Here is a 17,319-nt window from a genome sequence, read left to right as displayed (position 1 = left end):
CCACCGTCATATGCTTAGATTTTCTTTGATAATTTAAAAATTTATCCAAAAAAACTAGCCAAAAAAATATTATTTAAATTTTATGATTATGTATAAATATTCAATATTTATCCAGCGAATAATCGATGTAAGGACATTAGGACTTAAACGGAGAGAATATGTGAGGACCTGCATGAGCGTGTATTTAGTCTCACATCAACTTTTTGCTGGATATATCTTGCGTACTTATATAAAATCAAGAACCCCAAAAATACTTTCTGGTTGGCCATTTTTGGTGAGATTTTATGTTGTTACAAATAGTATCAGAGTAGACCTACTTTATAACCTATGTAAATTAGGAAACACTTCAGATGAAATAGGGTTGGGCTGAAAAAGCCCACTGGCATCTCGTAGCACTACCTTTGGTTGAACGCTTGATCCAACTTGGTGAGCGAGAGCTCCCTCTTCGTGGCCCTCTCGGTTGTCTACCTGAGTGACTCCCTGGCAATCCATGGCAGCCCCAAAATCGATGATAGGCTCCTCCTCAGGCTCTTCAACCGAGACCTCAACAAGGAGCTCCTCGTTCAATGCTGGAAGGGAAAAGGGAAAGTTTCAGAGGATTTTTTTCTCCTCAATTGAACATGTAACAAAGGTATATTAAAGATTTTCAAAACTTTTAAAGATCATGTGATAGCTATATGAGTCTTTTGCCAAAGCTAGGTTCATGTCTGGTTCATGAAGATGGATGGAAGGGCTAGTTCACAATGGAAGTATAACTTGTATAAGAGATTTAGGATATTTGATCTTGCAATAGAACAAGGCCAACCTTCCTATTTAAGAAAATTAAATCATCTATATTTCTAATACAAGACACAATTCATTGGAAGGTGTATTTATCTGATTTTGGCATATTTGGTTGACTATGAAAATATAACACATTTCAGGGTAGCTTATGTTTGATTAAACATTTATTTTTCTGAAAAAGTTGTGTGAGATATCTAGTATACCCTTAATAAAGAGAAAGATCTTACCTATGAATTTTGATGGCTTAAGAAAAATTTTGAAAAAAAAGGTCTCAATTCTCAACCGGTGGAAAAGTAGTTTTTTCACATTCCTCATAGATTTTTTTTTTAGTGACATATGAGAATCTTAATTTTATAGGAATGCTACTTTCTCATTTTTCTTCTTTGAAAACTCCAACTAAACAAGTGGTCTTTCTTCTTTTTTTCATTAACCATACTTTTCTTTCCCAAGGATAACAACAAAATTTGTACCTAAGTAATCACATATAGAGGTAAGAGTGTGACGAATTTTTGGAAGGATGAACACAGTTTTGTAATTTTTCTTAGTTGTTATTTTGATACTGTGATGCCCTGTATCTGAGCTCGGTCCATTTGACCAACCTAGAGTATTTGGCCCGGCCATTTTTGGGCCATGCTTCACGTGCGATGCACATGTGGAAGGCAGGGAAGAAGACTCTGACCCTATACGCTCCGGAGATTGGAAGTTCATCTTGATCCAAAGATCGGTCGGATAAGGCCAGAGTTATCTATTTAAAGACCTCCTCCTCCTTCGAGTTCACCTGAGATCGAGCCACTGATCTCAAACTCCTCTTTCGATCCTTCTTCTTCCTCAATTTGTCGTCAAAAAAAAGCTGCCATACCACCTCGCCAGATCGAGGTATGTGTTCCTTTTCTTATCTCTCTCCTGGTATTGCAGCTGGGATTCACCCTATTTTGGGTTGGCAAATCACCGAAAAACCGTCCAAAATGGGGGAGCCCTGTTTCAGTCTGTTTTTCCTTGTCGTTGGCCATCGTCGGCCGCCGTCCACACTAGGCAACCATGGGTCCCTAATTGAATCTATTAATTGGATTGCATTCGCAAGATAAGTAATGTAACCCTCTTTTCTAGATTTATTCGGCAAATTATAAATATTTTATGAATCAAATTGTTCTTGATTTATGAATTTGATACATGGTGTCTTATTAATATATATGTCTTTTTCTAGAATATTGTATGATTCTTAATTAAATGTATAGGTTTTGATATAGATTATGTTTGATTGATTTCGATTTCGCATCTTATAATTTGGAACGCTAAACATATTTTGAGAAAAAGAGTTTTGAATGGAAACAGATTTGGACTCATGGCGAGATTATGTTTTGATATCCTGCCAGTGGAGGCTGTATGTTGGCATTTTGATACTTTGCTAGAGGAAGCTGTACATTAGCACTTCGATACCCTGCTAGTAGGAGTTGTACATTTGACACTTCAATATCTTGCCAGTAGGGATTGTATGTTGGCACTTTGATACTCTACCAGTAGGGATTGTTCATTGGCATTTCGATACCCTGCTAGTAAGGATTGTACGTTGGTATTTTGATACCCCGCTATTGAGGGCTATGCGGTGGCACTTTGATGTAATCACAACTCTCGGCTGTCAAGTTAAATTTGATGATTTGAAAGAATATAATTTACAAACTATATTTGGATTTTAAGAAAATTGAATTTAGCATACATAATGTTCCGATAATGCTGCATATCTGGATTTAGATTTAAAGTGATGAAATTCATACGCTTATTTTCATTAAATAATCAATTAATTTATCGTCTGATTTATTTAGCTAAAGTGTCTATTGCGTATTGTGCTATATAGCTTATTATATGATTTCTTATTATTTTTATAGATATGAAGAATTATCTTGAGTTAGAGATTTTTTATGGGAGAGCGATTAGAGACAAAATTTTGATATTTTTATTTAGACTAAATTTTATTTTAGAGTTGATATAAAATTTTGAAATAGTATTAGTTTTGTACGACCTTTAATTTTATTATTTAATTAGAATTTAAATAGTTATTTAATTATGATATCATGATGAAATATTTTGTATGCTAATAATTTTTTTTTTTTTTTTAATGAATGGCAGTTGTTGCCACGCCGTCCGACTCGCGATATGGAGTTAGGTGAGTGAGATACTGTACGTCCGAAGTTCATAGCCGAATGGACCAAGGATACCCTAGCAGGCACAGTCACCTACGCTCTTGCGATACACGACCTTTTTGCATGCGCATAACCGCATAAAGAACCCTTGCACGCCGGTAACCCCGGTCCTCCCCGCTTCCTTTCCACGCGGGCCGTTCGATTTCTGCGACAAAGCCATCATCCGCCCATGAGAAAGTTGGGGCATGCTCCCGCATGAAAACTTTATGCGGCACGAAGGAACCTTAATCTCCAGACGTGACTTTGTAAGACCGGGATTTCGTCTCCGAGCGATGGCATCAAAGTATCCGCGAAGGCATCCTGTCCACCGACCGCATCAGCGGGAAGCCACACTCCGCTGCCTCCAACTGATTTACACGTGTGCTTCACAATTCACGCAATCCGTTGGCCGCCCATCCATCCGCTACACATATCCGCTACACATATTTCCGAATTGTAAGTAGAATTTCCAAATTGCTGCGGATCTCCACTCTCTCAAACTTTTCAGCTCGTATGTCCTCACCCCGTCTTTAATCCCTCTCCACCCAACTTGTGCCTATATAAGAGCTGTTTTCTCAAGACTGGGGATTTTGTTTATGTCGTAAAATCTCTCTCTGGTTTTCCGTCTTCGTCTCTCGTTTTTCTTGGAGATTCGCTCGGCCGATCGCCGAAATAAGCACTCGGGAGACCATCGAAGGCAAAAAGAAAAGGGAGAGGGCGAAAAAAATCGGAAGCAAATTAGAAGCGAAGAGCGCACGGATTTAGGAGAGCCGCACCTTGGCTCGCGAAGGTCTTCTCTCTTTCTTCCCCCTTGTTTCTCCCCGGAAATATATGGGGCTAGGCCGAGGATTCTGCGATCCTTGAGCGGCTCCTATTTTTAGCATAGGTTTCTTGCGATTCCAAAGGATCGAGAGATTTCTTCTCCGTAATCTCCATTTATTGACTTCTCTGTTTGCAGCTCTTGATCCGGTTGTTACTGTTCGTAGTAAAATTTTGCAGCCCGATTTCGTTGTCGGTCTTTCTTCCCTGTTTCTTCTTTGGTCGGCGTATTGTTTGATAGATTAAATTTTATTTTCTTGATTCTGGTATGGTGGTGTTCTCGGAGAACTTTTCTCTGTTTTTGTAGGATCTTGCCCCTCGGTTGTGAAATTTTTAACCCTGTAAGTTTTTTTTTAATGTTTTTTTAGCGATCATGAGAAGTGAATTTTTTGTTTTTCTAGGGGCCAACATGTGAGGAGGTTTTTGGTGGAAATTGTTTTTCTGATCTGAATTGTTATTTTAGTTGGATTTCGGAGGTTTTGGCTTGATATGGCGGTGGGATTTCTTTTTTCTTATGTCTCTACTGCGGTTCCTCAAGTAGGGAATTTTTCAAAAGATGGGATTTTGCTTCAGAAAAAGGACGTTTAGAGAGCGCGTGCGTAAAAGATTAAGCGGAAAAAGGTTCTCAAAGAGTTCTGGACCAGTTTTCTGTTCTTCTTTTGATGTATTTCTGAATTTAGGAGCATAACGATTGATTTTATCACGGAGTTAGGTACAAGGGTGTATATAGCCAAGTGTTTGCCCCTTTGTAATGCTTTGTTATCAGATGAAGAATCCATTTTCCTTTGATTTCTCTCATTTTCTTCGGACTAGTTTTAAGTTGCGCTGATCTGATTGTGAGAATGGGATAGCTGGATTTTGGGAATATATGGCTCTGATTTGGTAGGGATGCCGGTTTCGGAACTTATTTCTTTCTTCGATGGCCATGAGGTACACTGGTTGAGAAATTTTTCGGTGCCATGTTCTCTTCTGCTTGCTTAGCTCTTACCTTTTTCATATGTGTCCAGATTATTCTGCTGTGAGGTTCTACAATTTTGCTCTGCTTTTTGCGCTCTTTTTTGAATATAATTATTACACACTGTTGCTTAAGAAGAAGCATCCTCTTGTTGTGTTCTCTTTTCATATGAATAAATTTATTCCTTGCTAATTATCATTTAGAGTGTTGCTCTGATGATGCTAGTCATTAATTAAATGATATCTTGATCCATGAAGCTGACCCGTATAGACAAGATATGTCTTGTTGGTTAACATGAAGACTTGGAAGAGATCCTAGTCCCAGTGAAGATATTGTGGGAGCGGAAGATTAATGAACATGCATAGATACTGCAAATCTGTTTTTTTTTTTTTTTTTTGCACATGTCTGTGAGGTTATGTGATAATCTTTCCAAAGATCGAGTTATTGTTGGCGAATTCTGGCATTCTACCATGATAAATACTAGCTACAGAGAATTAAAAAAGTTCTAGTGGATGATGCGTCAGTCTGCTAAACATGGTGCTGTTTTGAGTTTAGAACTATAAGGAGGATGGTTCAACTAGCTAGTGAAATTTATCAAAGAGGAACATGCTGATATTCTTTTAGAATTTGTCTTTGCAAGTGATTTCAGGGAAAACAGAGAGATGGAGATAGGTGAAATATATCTGAGGCTGGATGCTGAAGCAGAGAGGTTTTTTTGGGTTTCTGTCCTATAAAATGGTAGGGGGACCCACAGTGTTTCATGATTCCCAATGTTGGGCAATAGAGTCCAAGGACAAAAGGTGAATGCAACATAAATAGGATGTTGAGAAGGATGCATGGTAAAATATGGAAGGATCAAGTAGGGAATGGTAGATTTTGAGTGAAAGCGATGGAGAGTTGATTGAGTCGATAAGGTCATGCAAAATGAAACTTGTGGAGGCTCCTTCAGGTAGAGGTGCTCAAATCTTTGTTGAAGGATTTATGTAGAGGAGTGGAGGACCTAGATACCATGAATAGAAGTAGCGAGAGGATGTGGAAAAGTTTGCAACACCAAAGTTAGCCCTAAGTAGGAATAATTCACGAATAAGTGTTCATAGCCGAGATAGCTAAGACAAATCTTGATGGTTATGGTGATGATTAATTCTGTCAGGATAGAGGGAGTCAAATGAAATGCAAATTAAAGATTAAAACTATGATATGAGAAATATGTTTTTTAAACTTCTGCTAGTTATACATACTATATAAAGTATAAACATTTATCATATGGTTCAAAGTGCCAGATTGGATCTCACACATCCAAAGCTGATATAACAAGAATTTAGGTCCAGTTTCTTGTTTACATATTTGCTTTCCCTTAGATAAGATAACTTTTGTCTTTTTGACTAATATTTTCAGTTGCTTGCTCCTGACACAAGCAACAGTCTGTCTCAAGCTTGAATAACTGCTTTAAGCGATATTATCGGTGATCTGATTCTGAAAATTCTGGTCAGACTTGATCAGCTTATTGTGTCATCAACTACCATTACCATCCTTTTTTCTGGTTAGCTATGTAAATAACAAATTTTCGTTTTTTTCTTAAATTTCTTTTATCTAGTTCTTACTTTATTTTGTCAAGTACCTTCTCTTTTATTTTTTTCTAACTTTGCCTCAATCACAAGCAATATAAATTTGAACTGTTTATAGTTATTCCGTTGTAAGAACTTAAATGACCGACCATGCCTTAATTTTGAGTTCATGTTGACCTCCATGAACAGAGTTCAATTGAGATGTGCTAATTGTAAAATCAAAACTTGAACATGAATTGAGTTAACTAGATATCTATATTGCCATGGACTAAGACAAATTGTTCCTCAGATCCCATTGATGCTTTACCTCCCAGATTTTCTCAAGAAGCCTCTCATTCCATTATGCTTCAAGACTAAATTTAACCAATTTGTCGTTATGTGATGTGAATGTGATAGAGCTTTAGATGATGCCATTACCAATTCGTAGTGAATTTTCTTTTTTGCTCCTTGTTTGTATTCAGATGTTCAAAAGTGTATAACTTGGGCCCATAATGTTGTCTTTTTGTTGCTACATGTGTATTGCATTAGACTAAACATACAGTTTATGGCTAATATCTTATTGTGACTGTTCCAAAACTCTACTACTGCCATCTTCAGTTTAGCATGGCATCTGTGGTTCTGCATCATGATCCACATATCCTTTTAGCAGATTCATCCAATTAGAGAAGCAGATGTAACTGTATGGTTTCATCCTGATAATCATGTATACATCTGATTTAAAACAATGGACTTCCTTTTAATTTATTCAAAACTAGATTGTTGGTACATGGTAGTACTTCCAATCTGGAATAGCAACTCTTCTGTTGTAACTTGTTGACTTTTATGTATTTTCTTACTCATTTATGCATAGACAGGCACGACCTAAGATGCCTTGTGGCCATTCAAGGACCAGTAGCAATGTCGAAAAGGTTGCAGATAGAAGAAGTCGCGCTTTATTCAAAAGATCTCTAGATCATAGCAAGTATAAGTTTTGTTCAAAGGTTAGTTAGTGCAAACTGTTTTTTTTTTCATGGAAATTTTAAAATTCTTCTTCTCTTTTTGAATGCTGATAATGAGGTTTGGTAGTTGCTGAAAATGCATGTCTTCATTCAGGAACGTGAAGCACCTGGACATGCCTTGAGGAATTCTGAGCAGAGGTACTCGTTACTGATTTTATATTATTGTCTACCAGCATACTTTATGCTAATTTCATGGTTTACATAAGCTGAAGAGGAGGTTATTCCTTAACTTTGATGCTAGCAGCAAAACAAACTTTGATTCTGCTGTGTGTCTTTATTGTTATCTGTTATTGTGACCTTTGCTGATCCACCTTTTTTTTCCATTTTTTTTTTTGGTCTTGGATGGCATTTGAATTTCTTTATTTGGATCATATACCTTCTTTCTGCATGCATTTCACCAGATTTGACACTCCTTAATAATTTCACTCCAAAAGGACAGAGGATTCCTGACTATCTTTTTCTTCCTCCTCCTATTTAAATTGTTATTTGGACTTCAATTTTTCTGCAAGGGACTAAAAAGCTGGTTTGTCCTCTCCAAATGATAATGTAGCCAAGTTTATGTCCAATGTGGTTTCTGACTTTGATTCTACATTGGCAATGAAGCACCTTCTGCTCATTTATGTTTCTGTAAACTCACCTTATTCAGTGAATCGGGATGGTTATGATGTATCTCTACTCTACTCCCTCTTTTTGTTTATCAGGTGCATTGTATTCACACTGTTTTTTCCACCGACAATTATTGTCCATCTTGACCTGCCAAAAGAACAGAGTATCAATATGCTTGAACGTACAGATTCTGCAGAGCCGCTTCCAGTGTGCAGCTCTTCTGGAGGAGTTGTTCTGGGAGAATCTCACAACAGGAACAAATCCAAGCCTTTCAATAACTCCTCCAGTACTCCCTCTGGGTGCTCGGTACCAGACAACTTTTCCAGTTCAGTTGACTCAGATTTCTTGGTGAGCGAAATTCCCAAGGGGGACAAGTCTGTGAAAAGAAATTCAAGAAAGAAGGGGAAAAAGAAAGGAAAGCAGTACAAACGAGCAACACGCAAAAAAGTTACTGGCGGACTAGAAATTCAACATGAACAAAGTGTACGTGGTCCTGTTTCTGATGCCACAACCAACAGTGGTCTGGTTTGTTTGGGTGAGCGCACTTCAGAACATAGTGTATCCGAGAAGGCAACCTTCCCTAGTTTGTCCATTGAGGATACTGCTGCGGAGAAGGATGATAGTGAAAACAATAATGGATACGGCGATGAAATTGATGAGTCTGACCAAATAGCTTCTTTGTCTCAGGAATCTGCTGGCAAGGAATCCAGCTACGACAGTGCCGCTTCTGTAAATAATGCATCAAGCACTACTCAAACACCAGAAATAATTTTAACGACCTTTGATGAGAATAATAAAAACATTAATTCAAAAAAAGAGAGCAATTTCTCTGACAGTTCGCCCAGCACTTCCTTGGATTCTTGTAGTACTCCAATGCTAGACTCATATCTAAATGATTGGAATAGTAATATCAGTGAAAACTCCATTGATGATTTTGAAACTCCGTTATTTGTCAAGGATGAAAATGGACTTAGTTCTTCAGGGGGAGGAATGACTTCAGACTCCAGGAATTCTGACACTTCATGTCATACTACAACTGTAAATTTATGTGATATAAATACTGAAATGTTAAATGATGGTTGCATCGGTAACTCTTGTTGGTCAAAGGATGTTGTCAATACTTGTAACGGTACTGAAAGAGCTCAATGTAGTAGCGAGGCCTGTAGCAGCAATGACTTCCTTCCTGTATTATCAGGAAGGAGGGGTAGGCGTGCTAGAAAAATGAGTGGTGGTGCGAGTCAAATTGGGCCTAACAGATTTCATGGTCCCACAGGAAAAGAAAATAATCATTCAGTCTGGCAGAAGGTCCAAAAGATTGACACTGAGGCACCCATTCGTGAAACAGAGGCCATAAATGCTGTAGCTCCCCAGGATAACACTTCATCAAAAGGTTCCAATGCAAGGATTAGATCTGGTACATCTGTGGGGCTGAAACAAAACCAGAGTGGAAAACCCTGCAGAAATTCTTCTTTAAATGAAGTGGTTAAGGCAGATTTGTGCAAAGTAGCCTCTGACACTGTTAGTAGAAGTGACATAGCATCTAATTTGATTGATGGAAACTCAGTGCATAATGTCCGAAAGAAAGCCAGTTCAGCCTTTAAACAGGCATATCACTATTCTAGGAAGGAATCTTATGCAGCTAAAGTTAACGTGAACCGGGCTTCCAAAAACCATGTTCCAAAAAATGAAGGAATGCCGATCTTACCACAGGTGAATCATGGCAAGCACATTAGAACTGGATTAAGATCACCTTGTAGCGCTAATTACCAACAACTTTTGGTTGCACCTACTGACAAAATTGACCATTGTCACCCAGAGCCACAGCAGAAGACAGAGAATTACATAGAGGAAGTAACATCATCAGGATATAGTTGTGGCGCAGTATGTGATACGAGTTCTCCAGCTGCTTATAATGATATAGGTGCCTCACCATCAGATTCTTCGGACCGAGTGTACAATGAAGTGACTTCTGATAGCAGTAGTGCTAAGTACTCAAAAGAAGAGCTTTGCCTTACAGACTCTGAAGGAAACCAATGTTTGAAATTAGAAACTGAAAGTTCACATACAGAATGGAGCAAACCAGAGAGTGGTGCTGGTTCTGTATTGCAGAAGTGGGTCCCTGTGGGAAGGAAAGAATCAACGGTGTTCAATATGAGCCATTTAAATAATATAAAGGTCTCTGTTGCGGAAGATTTGGTTCCTGATAAATTGGACTCAAGGAATGTTAAAACAGAGGTTTCAACTTCAAATACTCCGTACGTCACTCCTTTAACTGCGGGTGGGTTTCCATGCTCAAGTCCCAGAGCTGAAGATAAAAACTTTTGTTCTGTTAAAGCCGATCAAATAAATAGTAAATTGAGAAATCACCCTCATGTGGCTGCAGAGTCAAATGGTGTGCCTGCTGCATCCAACTGTCAAAGTCATGAGGTGAAAATTCAATGCTTTTCTAGATCTGATAGTGATTTGGATAAGATAATAGAGGCTGTTCATGATGCCTACAAATTGCATACTGTAGCAGAAGGTGCTCACCTAGCCTCTGGGAGTCCACTGGCTGACTTTGAGAGATTTCTTTATGCCACCTCGCCAGTTATTGGACAAACACGTTCTATTAGAAGTTGCAGGACTTGCTCCAAAGAACAACTGATCGGCGACTCATTGTGTGCGCATCAGATTCCTAGCATATCTTTGAAGAGCCTCTGGCAGTGGTATGAAGAACCTGGGTGTTTTGGATTGGAAGTAAAGGCACAAGATTATCACAAATCAAAAAGGTTGCATAATGGTTATTCTGAATTCAGTGCATATTTTGTACCTTATCTTTCTGCTGTGCAATTATTTGGGAGATCCAGGAATACCAGAAATGGCAGCCCTGATGAAGTAGCAATAGCTTCTGAGGTGGATAAGAGATTAAAAACCCCATCTAATTTATGCTCCCTCCCAATTTTCTCCATGCTACTGCCGCAGCCTTTTAAAGAAACAGATACGTGCTTACCTGAATCATCTTCTTCTGCCAAAGATGAATTTTGCGATCAGTTGGATAGAAGCACATGTAAGGGTGATGTGGAGCTCATCTTTGAATATTTTGAATCTGACCAACCTCCATGGCGACGTCCATTATTTGAAAAGTTAGTTCTCGTTCCTTGATGATTTCTTTTTGTTTTTTCCTGGTGAATACTGAACTAAAAATTGGCTCAAGTCACTATGTTATGCAAAATTTCTCTATGAGAATTCATGCATTCACACCAACTCCCTTGGATGCATGTCATCATTTCTTTATTTGACCTACAACTATGATGATCTGAAAGATGCATTTTGCAGATATATTTTGTTATCATTTATTACAATCTCTTCATATGTTTTATGTTCCTGCTGTAGAGCTTAAACTAAGTTTCTTATAGGTTATTGCAGAATTTGTTATTCAAAAATGTTTTTCTAAATTATAAATCTATAAAAATGGTTTAAGCACCAATTGGCATGACACAGGCATGATATTCATCATGCCAGCCTTATTGGCATGCAGCACTAGCTTGATTGATGGTACATGCTGGTACATGGCATTCTGTTGTTCTGTTGTGTGCCAAGCACTACCATAAAATGCTATGGCAAGATATGTGCCATGCCACTGGTAGGCCAGCATGCCAGCAGTACTAGGTACCGAATCCTCGCTCTAAACCAATGTGTCAAATGCCAGCCAGCACATTTCATGCTGGGCCTTTCCCAGCACCTGTCGCATGTTGGTGCAGCACCTGTTAATTTATTTTTTTTAATATTTATAATTAAAATGGATATTAACTCTTTTTTTTAAAATTTATTACTTTGGAAAGCTTGGCAGGTGTGCTGTTGTGGGGGCTGGTGACTGGCACGGCAACACTTGAAACCATGCTGTTAACTGTAGCATTTCTCGGTTACACATATATTGAAAGGCTCTTTTCCTTGTAAACAGATTTTTCCCACTCTATTTTTCCGCTTCTAATGCCTGGAAGATGTGCAAAAAAGTTTGGAAATGGAAATGGAGAGTGTTCAGGATTTGTAATGATGAAACAAATCGTATTGATGTTGAAGCTGAGAAAAGCTAACTACCAAAACCATTCACTACACTTAACTCAACATGCACACAAATGTAGTTAAAATTTGTTAAATGTAAATAAGGAGTTAGAATATTACATTCTTGTTTGTTGAAAAAGTACTAAAGCATCTTTATGATGGTCCTGGGGCAAGCATTTTTGGATGCGACAATTAATTGCTCCAATTTTCTTGTAGTAGATCAAATTGTGTATGCATAACCATGTACTAAATTAACTTCAGGAAAAAATAGCATTTGATTGGATAGAGCAGTTATACGCCGTGCTTTGACTTATGTATTTGAGTTGGAATGCTGATTTCTCTGTCGCAATCTACTGTGGCATCAACTACAAAATTTTGTAGATTTACCAATAAACCTTTTTTGGTTGGTCAATTGGTTTCCATATAAGTAGATTGTTGGTGGATTGTTTTTTTGTCCTCCTACACTCTGACTCTGAACTGCTATCATTTGTATATTTTTTTCTTTGAAAAAACTTGTCTTATTCAGACCTTTCTATAATTAGGATAAATGAGCTTATTGGTGGTGACACATTATCTAATTGCCGAGCATTTGGAGATCCGCTGAAGCTGGAAAGCATCAACCTGCATGATCTTCATCCTGCTTCATGGTTTGTCATAATATCCTCATATTCTTTGCCTTTTTAACAGCAAGAAGTTTTTAATTAGATTGGTGTGTCAGATTTTCCTCCCAACTTATGGAGCTTCTTCACAGTTTGATTCATAATTCCAATATTGTGTTTCAGGTATTCTGTTGCATGGTATCCTATATATCGTATACCAGATGGCAATTTTCATGCTGCATTTTTAACTTATCATTCTCTTGGCCATTTTGTTCACCAAAGTTCCTCCTCCAAAGCATCTGACAGCCTCAGCTGCATAGTTTCTCCAGTTGTTGGTTTGCAGACTTACAATGATAAGGTATTTTTTTTCAGTTTATGTTTAAAGAAGTTATATTAGAGTTTACTGAATGAAATGTCAATAGTATCATTGTGTTGGCTTAAGATGAATGCGTAAAAGAAGTTGTTTATAGTTTGCACTACAATTATGAGTCAGAAATAAAGTACAGATAAAATTGAGTTTACACCTGCTTTTCAGGTCTAACTGGATTTGTTTACAATATCCGCTAAATCCATCTGTGCTATAGCAGCCTTGGGTTGTATATGCATAAATTCAACTTTAACCTACTAAATTTAATTCAGGAATTCTGCACTAATCCACTCATAGCAGACTAAGTAACATATTGAAAGTTTCTTTTTTCCTCTCAAAAGGGTACAAACTGAAAACCAAAATAGCAAAGGTCAATAGACGACCTGTAGCACTATAAAGAACCAGTCATAGTGTACAGTTAGCATCAAGTATAGTTGTTTTTGTCCTTCATAGCTCGTAAATGTGAATAGATAAATAGAGAGATGAATATTGGGTACCATGAGATAAAGGTTTAGGGTGGAGGGATCAATGATGTTATGTGTACTCTAAAGTGGTTTAACTGTTTGCTCCTTGATTTATATGAAAACAGCAAAGAAAAAGATGATGTGGAATGGGACAATTAAAAATAAGGACTGGAATGCTAGTTGACTTAAAAAAGGCATATCAAAGTTGGAAGAATTAATGATATAAAAAAATGAGATAAATATATTATTTTTTTTCAGGAGGAAGGGGATATACTGCTCTCTTATCATACCTCTTCATTTAGCACATGATGGATTAAGTTGGGAGGACTGTTGTCATGAACTCAAGAAAAGGCAGGGAAGGGTAGGGGAGAGAGAAGAAAAGGGCAAAGAAGAATAGTAGGATATGACATCTGGCCATGAAGAGTTTTGTGGGGAAAAACTATTTTCCGCCATAGGTATTGGCTGGACACTAGCAAGTGTTGAAAAGATAAAGGAATATCTATTTTAGAAAGGGTGAAAATGCAGCATTTAGTAATATTTAGATGAGCAGCTCCCACCACGGATCTCATCTAGTTGTTTTGTACCTTGCAGTGGACTTGTAGCTAAATCTTTAAGTCACTAAAGTTATTGACCTGTTATTTTCATCCCATTAGCTTCTAACTTATATGTTGCAGACCTATATTTTGGCTTTCCAAATATTATTAACTTTCTATTTTCTTAAAAAAGACATTATTAACTTTCTTGTCTCCCACAAAATTATACTTTGTTTTCAACATTCTCAGTCCTCAATTTGTTTATTCCAATACAAAGTGATGACTTGATCCTGAATGTCAATGTTGACCTTGGTTGAGAATCCAAGAAATAATATGATACTTTTCTCTACATTAGTTGTTAATATTGACAAAGGCCTAACTGATCTTAAGGATGAATATGTATGATTGCAGTTTTCTTGCTTTTAGTTATCAACATTATAAGCATCACAGACTTCCATAATCCCACGTTGGTAAAACTGCTTAATTTTTTCTGAACATAATACTGGTCCATAGATGTTCACTTAATTGAGTGTTCTGTATGTGTGTCCTAGAAAGTAAGGCTTAGGTCCAATTGGGTTCTCAGGTGCATGTTACTAGCTTGGTGTTATCTTTGGATAACCATGTTATGCTTTACAAGGGATTGCATGGATGGAGCATCAGATTTATAATTGAGTTATTACACAATAGATTTCTTTTGTGCTGGAATTGGTTGGAACATAAATATCCAGGCCCACCATTTTATGACCATAACATTTTTTTTATAGTTGATTTGCAGCATGCCAGAAGCATATCCTATTGTGGGACTTTGTTGAGTTAAATGTTTCTGGCAATTTTCAACTTGATGCCCAGATTCTTGCTGGCACCTGAAAGTTTGTTGACAATGTCAATCCTTTTGAAGTTGATAAGTGGATCTAATGCAGGATTACCGAAATCATTCGGGATAGTGGTGATTTGCAAATTGGTACACTCACGGCCAATTCACAACATTATTCACTATAATTCGGAGGGGAGAGAGATTAAAAGCTTTTTATCCTCATGCGTAAGACTGGGAGAGTTGCATTGTAAGATGAGGAGACCAGTAAAAGTAGGACTCTAGATCCAGTAGAGGAAATAAGTTGATAAGGTCACTTCGGCAACATGAAGAACGGTAGAGTTTCTTTTAAAAGAAATAAATCATGGAGAAGTTGCTTTGGCAATGTGGAGAAGGCTGGAGTCTGTGTGTGTGTGTGTGTGTGTGTGTGTGGGTCTCTCTTCAAAAAGGAAAAATCATGGAGAAGTTGGGTGGGGAAGTTTCTTCATTTCTCAAGTAAAATTTTATTTGAATAAAGAATCATATAAGTCCTATAATACTACCAAATGATATATAAACTTGAAACCTCAACATATGTATTATTTGTTTTTGTATTAATAAAACTAAAGTTAATTAAAGAAAGTCTAACATCCATCTACCATAATCAAAGTTAAAATATATGTTTAGTATGTATTTTCTAATCCCACCCCCACATAATAAGATTCATTGGCAGATAATGAATTTTGAACCTGAACCTGTACCAAATGAATCAACGAATCAGCTAACATGGTTCCAATCTCTGTTTGCTACTATTGAGACGGACTTTGTTTTTAAAAAAATGAATGTCAGACAGATGTGTTCCCTTGGAGAAAATGCTGTCTGCCAGAAAGTTCATGCAGTCATTGTTTTTCAAATTATTTCCATTTTATTTCTTGACACAAGTAACTTGTAACTTTCATGGTTTCCTCCCCATTATTAGTGTCATTAAGGTAGTTCTCAAGGTATAATATTGCATGTGCCCCCCACTGCTTTTATTTTAAATGGTATCTAACATGATGTATGATTTTCATGCAGGGAGAGTGTTGGTTTAGACTGAAGGACTCATTTTCAAAGGTCATCCAGAATGAAGTTCGATTTTCCAATCCTTCAGACATCTTGAAAGAGAGACTGAGAACACTCAGGCAAACTGCAAATGTAATGGCTAGGTCTTCAGTTTCTAAGAGCAATCAGAGATCTGTAAACAGGCATCCGGATTATGAGTTCTTCCTATTGCGGAGTCGGTAGGGGGCTGTTTTCTTTCTTTTGAGCAAAAGTTCCTTCTCTCAGTTCTTTCACTAGGCTATGGTCCTTTCATTTGTAACAAATGTAAGAGTAGAGCTAACTTGAAGGCTTTTAATTTATATCAGGGGCAGGAATCTAACCTGAACGAGGAAGTGCAAGCTCTTAACTTACTTCCCCCCCTTTTTTTTTGTACATTGTCTATGTATGGATTATCTTCATAATTTCTCTTATCAAAGCTTTAGTTGTGACTCATCTGCAGTCTCTTCAAACCGTATAACCTTTTTTTTTTTGGGCGAGAACAGACAGTATAACAAGTTAATGTCAGACATCTCATAATGCAAACTCAGGTTTTAGAACTTGAAATCTTTTCCAAAATATTGGCTTCTCAAGTTGGCTAAGGATGAACGTATCTCTTCTATTGCAATCTGTTTTGCCGAGTGTGATGTCTTTTGAAGAATCATATGGTTTATTAAGCTCTGGTGGGGACTGCAGAAGGCTTAGTAATTAGTCAGGTGATGCTGATTGCGAGAGCTGAAATTCTTCCCTGCCTAGGGAAAGTTTTTTCTTCTTAAGTTACCCTGATACATAGATGCTCCGTATTTTACTGTTAGATCCCATTGGCAAGCACAGTTACTGCAACCCAATTGATAAAGAACTGATCAAGTTCCTTTCCGACCTCTGCAATCACCCCTGCGGCATCCCACGACTTGAAGTCGTAGTTGGAACACTTGGAAATATCACTATTAATCTCTTCCTGCTCACACGAAGTAACGTTTTGTTGAGACTTGTGATTTTGGTATCCAAGTACTCCCAAGTTCTATCGTGGTCTCGTGCAAAAATGAACTAATGGAGAATGACGTTACAAAATCATTCCAGTTTAAATCGGTGCTAATCTCTGAAAAAAATAATCAAACAAGGTATGTGATGGGATTGTAATTGAAGGTTTTGATAGGGAAAAAATATCAGTGGGCTTTGATACTATATTAAGATCCTAGTTAAAAAGCTAAGCATTTAGATGGATAAGCTTAAGAGTACATATGCACTACAAGAATGCTTAACATATTCGATGTTGGAGTATTATTCCTCAACACATTCTATTTTTAAATCGAACATCTTTTTCTTTAATAAAAATCCTCCCGCCCTTTCAATCCTCTCCCTCTCACTCAATTGTACTCTCTTAATCTTCCTCTGCCCTCACCCCTCTCTTTGAATGCTCAATCGATGATGATGATGGCTCCATGATGGAGACATCAGCTAGGCCCCTCCCCCCTCTCTCTCTCTCTCAATCTCTTAATTTCCCTCTCCCTCTCCCTTGAGTCTACTCTCCCAATCTTTCTCTCC

At 37.5% G+C, this 17,319-nt stretch overlaps 1 protein-coding gene across 6 annotated transcripts; it reads left to right on the top strand.

Annotated features, from left to right (window-relative positions):
- The first annotated feature begins 3,450 nt into the window (after positions 1-3,450).
- On the top strand, positions 3,451-16,239 carry LOC103716934. Of its 6 annotated transcripts, none has more exons than XM_026808645.2 (7): positions 3,451-3,750; positions 7,154-7,279; positions 7,392-7,435; positions 7,999-11,025; positions 12,487-12,591; positions 12,727-12,901; positions 15,772-16,239. In XM_026808645.2, the coding sequence occupies exons 2-7, from the start codon at positions 7,166-7,168 to the stop codon at positions 15,979-15,981; spliced, it is 3,675 nt and encodes a 1,224-aa protein (XP_026664446.1). In that variant the 5' UTR covers positions 3,451-3,750; positions 7,154-7,165; the 3' UTR covers positions 15,982-16,239. The 6 variants fall into 6 exon arrangements, with proteins under 6 accessions (XP_026664446.1, XP_026664440.1, XP_026664447.1 ...); XM_026808639.2 differs by having other exon boundaries at positions 7,365-7,435; XM_026808646.2 differs by having other exon boundaries at positions 7,150-7,279.
- Positions 16,240-17,319: the final 1,080 nt, after the last annotated feature.

This window comes from Phoenix dactylifera, chromosome 17 (assembly GCF_009389715.1).
Source record: "Phoenix dactylifera cultivar Barhee BC4 chromosome 17, palm_55x_up_171113_PBpolish2nd_filt_p, whole genome shotgun sequence".
Classification (NCBI taxonomy): Eukaryota; Viridiplantae; Streptophyta; class Magnoliopsida; order Arecales; family Arecaceae; genus Phoenix; species Phoenix dactylifera.
Note: the sequence above shows the minus strand (reverse complement) of the source record. Positions and strands in the feature narration are given on the sequence as shown.

What these genes read in the sequence shown, in the direction of transcription:
- LOC103716934 (XM_039115107.1), top strand. Translation starts at nt 7,142, where the DNA reads ATGCATAGACAGGCACGACCTAAGATGCCTTGTGGCCATTCAAGGACC. An exon ending in TTGAGGAATTCTGAGCAGAG is followed by an intron (nt 7,436 to 7,998) that starts GTACTCGTTACT and finishes TTTGTTTATCAG; the next exon opens with GTGCATTGTATTCACACTGT. An exon ending in GATCTTCATCCTGCTTCATG is followed by an intron (nt 12,592 to 12,726) that starts GTTTGTCATAAT and finishes ATTGTGTTTCAG; the next exon opens with GTATTCTGTTGCATGGTATC.